The 8,626-nt window shown below is 37.0% G+C and overlaps 1 protein-coding gene across 1 annotated transcript; it reads left to right on the top strand.

The window, feature by feature from the left end:
- On the top strand, positions 1 to 8,306 carry LOC126972807 (uncharacterized). The gene is made up of 9 exons (XM_050819873.1): positions 1 to 194; positions 372 to 472; positions 546 to 620; positions 1,231 to 1,394; positions 3,958 to 4,159; positions 4,464 to 4,639; positions 5,881 to 6,061; positions 6,363 to 6,578; positions 7,801 to 8,306. The coding sequence occupies exons 1-9, from the start codon at positions 164 to 166 to the stop codon at positions 8,041 to 8,043; spliced, it is 1,389 nt and encodes a 462-aa protein (XP_050675830.1). The 5' UTR covers positions 1 to 163; the 3' UTR covers positions 8,044 to 8,306.
- Positions 8,307 to 8,626: the final 320 nt, after the last annotated feature.

Genomic DNA, 8,626 nt, shown 5'->3' with positions numbered 1-8,626 from the left:
TGTCACTTGTGACTTGTGAGCAATCAGCTTTTTGTAAACATTGTCTGATTTATGACAACATTAATTATTTGCATAACAATGTGGGTAATCGTGAATCGCGTAAGCTGTCACTTTATTGAATTGTTGTGTGTAAGTGTTGGAGACTCAACGACTGGAAATTAATATGTTAACGGACAATGAATCCTATACCAGCAGTAAGTAATTATATGTATTATATTGTTTAAGTTACTGTAACTTCCTTGTTTAACAATAAAGTGACTGTTACGTAGACCTATTATTGAGTTAATGTTTAAATAATGTTGTTTCAAACAATTAATGTGCAGATATGGGTAATAAAAGAAATGCTGTTAATTTTTTTATCGGTCGTTTAGCTTGTGATTTACTGGACAAACATGCGCTGGCTGACGAGAAAGTTGGCGTGTCTGCGATGGAAAGATCGGCGAGATCCAGCGTGGATGCACATAGCGTTGATGTAAGTAGGTAGATAGGTATATTTTGGTCGATAGTAAAGATGGATGGACTCTCAGAGCCTGGGGTTGTTGCAGATAGGAGAGATCACCGAGGCACCAGACACCGACTATATGAGTACTTCCGCTATTCTACATTATTGTAAATCCAAAGTAAGTGTCTATTGTTTATAAAATTGATTCTTCAACTCTTGACGTAAGAATTTTTTTTTTATTTATTTATTTTACACACAAAACAGTATTTTACAATTTTACTGAAATGAAAAATATTTTTAATTGTTATCTCCTGTTTTAAAGATGTAGGAAGTTTATTTATTAGAAATTATACCTTGTAATTTAGTTTATTTCTACCATAGCCATTAGAAAATCTAGGTAAAAGTAGTTTTGACTCACGAATACTGCGGGTACATACTTTGTTATTATCGTTTTTTTAATCACTAAGATTTTCGTTAAAATATTCTTCACTTAATATCGCAAGTTTATTTATATTAGGAAAGCTTTTATTTACATTTCGATCTTTATTAAAACTTACGGCCGATTTCAAGATCCGATCTCTAGTAGTTAAATTAATTTCCGATTGCCATTATAGAGTTGTGATTTTATATTGAATCGGTTGTGTATCACGCAATAATAAATATATGAGGTACCTAAATTATTAATTGATATCTGTAATGCGTAAGCACGGTAATGAAGCCAAGCATTGTCGATGGGTATACTGTCGGGTGACGGAGCTGCATCATAATAATTACTACAATTGTTTCAGATACTGGTTCCATATCTAAAACTACTAACAGTGATGGGTCTGCGACCCGTCGGGGAAGCCTCAAGCACGTCAACTTACATTATTTGCCTTTCACATTTTCATTCTGCGCAAGTGGCCGTTCTTATGGTCCTGGGATATATCCTACAATACATGGCATGTTTTAGGTAAGATTGTATAGTTCTTTATGTCAGCTTGATACGGTGTAGAGCATCGAGCTCACCCAGTATTTAGTAGGTGATCATCCTCACTCATTACGTCATCATTAATAATGCTTCGCCGATCGAGTGCTTGGGAAATTGATAATGTAAAGGTCGAAACATGTCATCCGCATTCGATGGCAATAACATTTACACACGGTCGTTGCCTTTGGAAAGTTACCGTTTGATAGTTAGTGACCAGACCACTTCCGTATATAGATTTATTTCCGATTATTCTATTCTTTTCTTTCTAGTGGTTTCTGTGGAAGGGGCACCACAACTCGCCAATGTCACGTTTCAGTAGACCACCAAGCTTAGAGTGTGTCATTTGATCGGTGTTAACGAATTTACAAGTGATTATAGTAATGACTGGTGCCCAGAATCAAAACAGATTTGTTTTCTTATTATACCTGATACAAATATACATGTTGTTAGATTATAATGGACAAACACTGATAATATTACTCATATAAAACATTTATTGTGTTAGTTATACCTGAATATTATTTTGTTTAATATACAGGTTGGACCAAAAGTCCGTTTATAATTGGAATGATGATTAAAAAAAAACTAATTACAGTAGATCAAAATTGTTTATTGTTTTCGATAGTAAATAAAAGGGGAATTTATTTCTTAAAAATCACATCATCCATATGCAATCCTTCATTATTCTGGCATTGCTGCAATCTAGAGCGGAAATTTTCGATGACAGCTTTACATGTTTCTGTTGAGATGTTTTGGATTTCTGTGTGAATACGATCCTTTAATTCGTCAAGAGTTACTGGGTTGGTTGGCTGGAATGCAGGGGTTTTTGATCACCATGACATAGTGTCACTCTAATAACGACAATTTTGTCTATTAACATGCCCATTTAGGTGGAAGTGTGCCTTGTTGAGAAAAAAATGTTTGTAAAACTGGTGAATCGCTCTACCATTTCGTTCGCAAACTGCAACCTAGTGGCGTGGTCCTGAGGCCTTAATTCCTGCACCATTTGGATTTTATAGGAATGTAGACTTAAATCTTTCTTGAGAATGCAGTTTAATACATCATTATCTTGGCACGTTAAGGACAGCAGACCGCTTTCGAGTTGATGTCCAGGTTGGTCACGAACAGACGATTTTACTCGCTCCACGTTTTCGGGGTCCCTTGACGTTCTAGGCCGGCCAGATCGACGTAAATCCATTGTTGAACCCGTCTTCTCAAACTTGAGCACCCATTTTTTAATTAACACACCTGATGGAGCTTGATTTTTGTGTCGTATCTTGTAATGATTGCAAAACTTTCGTTGAGCTAAGGTCGCAGAATCGTTGTTTCGATAGTGCTCGCGTACACAAAATGCACGTTGTCTACCGCTAAACGACGCCATGGTACTAAATTCCCATTGGCCGCTCTTGCAATGCGTAACCCTTCCACTCCACTCCGCCGCCGCTGCTAGACGCGGCAACCGATTTAAATGTAAACGGACCTTTGGTCCACCCTGCATTTACATAAAATATTTACAAAAGGAGTGAAAACGAAGGTGAGGAGGTATCTCATGGAGGTGGGCGGGGGATTTCAGGAGGTATAAAATTGTACGAGGAAGACTTCATTAAAGGACAATTAAAGAACAAATGGTCTACATTTCCCTCATCAAGACCACAGTCGCATAGAGAATGGTCATTATTTGGATCTGACAAATTATTCGCAATGTGATCGAGAAGAAGAGTCCGTAAACGACATTTTTTCTGGATTAATCATAGGTTGGTACGTAGGAGATTTGTTACTCACTGTCAGACACAGGGTAACTCACAAAAGAAAATCAATAATTACCGAAAGGTGATGTACTGAGCCTATTATTAAGGAAATACAGACGAGCATGTCAATTACTTGTGGCACCTCGTAACGGCACGTAATCACAGGAACGTAGTGGGTGTTAAAGATATCAATGATTTAGTCATGGTAACCACGTCACATCCTCCCAGAAACATGTCAATCATGAAAGTTCCTCAAAAATCGCACGATCGCAATCGTTGGTGAAGAAATACAATCTTCATCCTTGCACCCGGTGTATCTCATGCAGCAATCAAGTTCAATCAGGAAGAGCTTTGAAAATTCCCCATTATAGAGGCGGTAGACGACGCTAGCGACGAGATGCAATGAGGACATTATATACTTCACGGAAATTATTTTGAAATTTACTATTTAAAGATTAATTAATATTTATTTTATTTATTTAATTAATTTTTTACAGCCTCTTTGATTTAACAATACTCGTGAACAATTTATGTTTTTTAAAGAGATAACCCTCACTTCTAGGATTATTACACAAGAAAAACCACCTGAGAGTTGAACAGAGCATACAAGATTTTATAACGATACGTCACTCGAACGCTTAGCTCAGTTGGTTAGAGCACCGGCACGGAACGCCGGAGGTCGTGGGTTCGAGTGCCGCATCGTTCATAAAATTTTGTTTTTCAAATTTTATTTGAATACTTGTGAACGTAGTTACATTTATGCGTGGACTTCATACCTACAATTTTTTTTGTTACAGAAGAGATAGAGGGTTTTGCTATAGATTAGTGCCCCTAGCACTCCAGTCGTCGTTTGAATACGACGCGTACAAACAAGTATGTTACGGAAATGTTACTTTAACATACATAGGCCCCAGTTTACTGCATTTTGTTGGCTTTCTGTACGCCCTATACCTCTTTCGTATAGCCGATAACGAACAGCTACAAAATCTGATGGAAAGAGTAAGTTTTTTTTTTCTTACACTCATCAACGGCAGAGGACAAACGACCGTACGAGTACCTGATTTTAAGTGAGCACCGCATTCTCCTGCAACACCAGAGGAATTACAGTAGCGTTTGCCGTTCTTTTGGTAACTATGTCGTAACACTTCAGTGAACTGCCTATTCTCTCTTTCATCTCTATAGCTGTACCCGGCATCAGACGATCATACCACTTCAACCAGGCCCTTAAGTGGCAAATGTATTATTATGATCTATTTTTATTAGAAAATATTTGGAAGAATTTAGTTTAGCCGTTACGTTCCAGGTATTCCTATTGTCTTCATACGCGCCCCAGGGAACACCAACAACGAAACCAAAAAGGTTGCTTCGAATGCTCTGGTTCTTCATATTTTTGAGCGTATTTTGGATGTGCTTGTCGTTATGTTCAGTAAATCTTATGATGGCGAAGGGAACCATCATGTTTAAATGGATGGAAAGTAGGTATGTGATATTATTATAGATCTTCTTAATACTTGTATTAATATGCAGCTGCACTCTACCACAAACCACCATCCACAATGATTCTTTGGACAATTCATTCTTTTCGGCAGAATGGAAGCGAGGTCTAGTAGTACCAATTTTTAAACAGGGCAACAAATGTGATAAGTATTAATAATTATGGACATATCCCTGTCTTGTCTACCCCAGCAAAAATACATTTGAATCGCTTATTCATCCACACATTTCGTGACCAACTAAACATCTAGTAACAGAAAAACAACATGGTTTTATAAAAAATCGATGGACTTCTTCAAATTCTTTACATTTGCATAAGTGAGCAATGGAATTAAGGTTGTCGAAATTTATATATATAGTAAGGCATTTGATTAAGTTGATCACTGTATATTACTAATAAAGCTTAAAATATATTTTACTTACACCATCACAGAACAAATTCTTTTATGGTGGTTAACATCTTATTCATCACATCGACTGCTGGTTATTTAACTCAGTGGATATCATTCTAATGAATTTCAGCAACTTTCTGGCGTCACTTGTACTATTAGATATTCTTTGGAATAATGATAAACGACATATTAATATTCGATCAAAAATTTGACAAATTGGAGTAACGGCCTACCTCGTTAACGGTTGCAGCGGAAGTGTGGCGCTGTCGACGCCAGGGAAACATCGCTTTTTATAGACATCTTCGTCTTCTTCTTCTTCCTCTCCTTCTGTCACTTTCTACATAAGATTAAAATATTGATGATTTCTAATTTAAATTTTATAAAAAAAAGATATCCTTATCATTTGTGCATGAACCTCTAAACTGCATATGAAGTCCTGACCTGATGAAAGAAATTACTATCACCGCTACCATATTTATGTTCTTCTGTTGTCTATGTAATAATACATCGTGCGCATGACGTTTGAATATATTAAGGTATATTCGCATCATACATAAGACAATTTCTTCTATAAGTATGATCGCCTGGTACCAAAACATTGTATAATGCTTCCTATCTATTTCTCTCGCCGGCTGAATCCTATACATTTACCTGCTTGTATCGTCTCGCTTTTTCGTTTCATGGAGTTTCAAACCACAACGATTCCAAAGAAGTTCAGCGCGAACAAGTTTCTAAATATTTATTTAGGCCAAAGAAGCAAATCTGAGCCTATCGGCTATTTGGGTAATGTGAGAAGCTATGTATTCTAAATAGACTATGTATTCTATGTTTCAGTTCGAGCGAAGTTATATTAGCATTAAAAATCGTCCTGATAATATGCACATTAATTCACGACATGATCCAGGCGACGGTTATTACCAGCTATTGTCTCCAAGTGCAGTTGTTGCAGGCACATTTGCTGTTCCTCAAAGAGCGGCTCATCAATCGGACTATCTCGCCGTTGAATTGGATGAGGGTAAGACTACGATCTCTGCTACCATATGTATTAGGCAGTGTCCTCAGATGTAACGAATGGATAGAAAGAGAATGTGTGGCGACCTGTTGTCTAACAACACCATAGGAATAACATAGACATTGCCGGGTTTAAAGGTCTAACCATGTTTTATTAGCCTGGAAACAGCCAGGTACAAGAAAGTTCCAGCAGACTGCACACAGATATCTGAAATGAATTCAGATCGCAAATATGAAAATACTTTTTATAAGATAACACGTATCATCTCATTTTAAACTTAAAATTGTTATATTTATTTTTTCAGGAAATAGCAGAGTTTCGCAAGCTGCTCAAATATCTAAACGATGATCTTGCACCAGCTGTGTGTTTGTTTACGATTGTGAACGCGTCCTGCGCCATCTCCTGCATCATGTGGCTCCTGGATTTGGACAAAGTCGACACGGAGACGGAGCCGATTGTGGGGATCAGCGTGCTCAACCTGCTATTGTGGATAGCAGCTGTTATTGCACCCTTCATTCAGGTACCTATATTGTGTCTTTCACGGTTCTCTCCGGGAGAAAATTGGGTTTTCATTCTCTCCAGAACATGCTATAGGTACTTAAGTAGGTATAAGCTTAATCTGTACTCGCTAAAAGTTAAAATTCTGAAATTGTATTGCAAAGTTACAATTTCCACTGTCATAGATGATAGATAGTCCTTCACTAGCATAGAACATGTCAACAATTATATTGTTGTTGATCTTAATATGTTTTTCTATTAAAGAGTTCTTCACGTGATATAGGATTACTTACGCGTTGCTGTTTTTTAAGAGTCATTCCAATGTTTTTTATTAATACAACAATTTTTCTGTCTGGTATCTCTCTGAGCTGCACGTTTGTCCGCCGAATTTAAACGTGGAAGAACAAAAGAAGAGCCTCACCCGGGTCGCTCAACTAGTGACTGAACAAAAGAATTAGGAGATTCTAGCTTCGAAATGAGCATTTTCTATATTCACCTGACCTAGCCCCCCCCCCCCCCCCCCCCCAGTGATTACTATTTATATCAAGGTTGAAGCATTTCTTAAAAGAACAGAAATTCGAAGATGTTGCAGTTTAGCAATTCCTGAACTGCAACTGCTTCATAATTATCAGGTGTGCAGTATGAAGGTTTTTAAGAAAGGAATTTTATCCATGTTTTTATACTAAAAGGCGACTATATCGAAAAATAAATTAACATTTATTAAGTTACAAACGTATTCTAAATTTTTTATTAAACGCCCTACACAATGAGATACTGAACATTGGCTACTCGAGATAAAACAGCTCTTCAGAACACCTGCAGTAATATACGCGTTTCAAGTGGAACAAACATTCAACGTTGATACACAACGCCAAGGAGTAGGACGGCCGTTCCCAATATTAAGTCTGTCTCTTGTTGTGGCCTACTTGAGATAAAAAATCGTAATTATCGTTGAACTTTCTGTCCCAATAAACTTATCGACGGTAACTCACCTTATCCGTTCACGGTGTTTGTCAATGGGACGATACAGTTTACCAGCGATAGAAGTTTGTATGGAAATTGCAATTCATGCGTCCAAATATAAGGCGATAAGAATAACTTATCGGGTATATTGGGACAGCTTCAGATTATTGACAGCTAATTACTGACAGTAGAAGTTAGTAATTTATCTCTATCTGTAGATAGTATATTGGGAACGGCCATAGGCTGTCATTAAATTGTTAATAAATTTGTATTTATTTTAGGCAGCGAGATTGTCGGCAGAATGTCGTCGCACGCAACATGTTGGTCACGAACTGTGCGAGCGACCGTTTCTCCACCAGGACACCTCACAAGAGGACATCAGCTCTATATTGGCGTACTCTGCTACTCTCAACCTGCGAGCCAAATTATTCGCCTTCCCTGTTTCCGGTCGTTACATTCTTCTTGTTCTTACTATCACAACTATCGCCTCTTTTGCATTGGGTATGTGCCATTATTTACAATGATTATAAATCAAGAATAATTGAATGTTGAAATAAAATAATATGATTTTTGTCTAGGTATTTTATTTTAATAACATATAATTAATTATAAATGTATAATATATAGTTTCAACAATACACCCATATATGATCTAAATACACAGTTAACCGAGACTATGTAGGTGCATAGTATAACTACCAAAGTATTAATAATTAGAAACATTATCTATTCTTTCATTCGTATTGTAGCTGTAGAAATATTTAAATAAAAATTTTAAATCATCGAATATTTCTTTCATTTTTTCATCTAGAATTTCTGCCTTTTATTTCTTTTTTTAAAGTTACAAAACCATTTAATCAGTATTAGATCTGTACTGGATTGAAGAAGAGACTTTCGCGCTCTGGCAAGAAAGCTGGGAATCAGGGCCCAGGGAAAACCACGCGTTGAACTTACAGGCTTATTGGATATCACGGTAACATTGAGAGATGGATTAAATCATCACACAGTTCTTTACTGGACACGAGCATATCAATGCGTAAAAACATCGGGATCCAAAACGTCCCTGACTGTGTGTAAATATCGTTTGGAATTCGACTCCGAAGTGCA

Source organism: Leptidea sinapis, chromosome 27 (genome assembly GCF_905404315.1).
Source record: "Leptidea sinapis chromosome 27, ilLepSina1.1, whole genome shotgun sequence".
Lineage (NCBI taxonomy): Eukaryota > Metazoa > Arthropoda > Insecta > Lepidoptera > Pieridae > Leptidea > Leptidea sinapis.
Note: the sequence above shows the minus strand (reverse complement) of the source record. Positions and strands in the feature narration are given on the sequence as shown.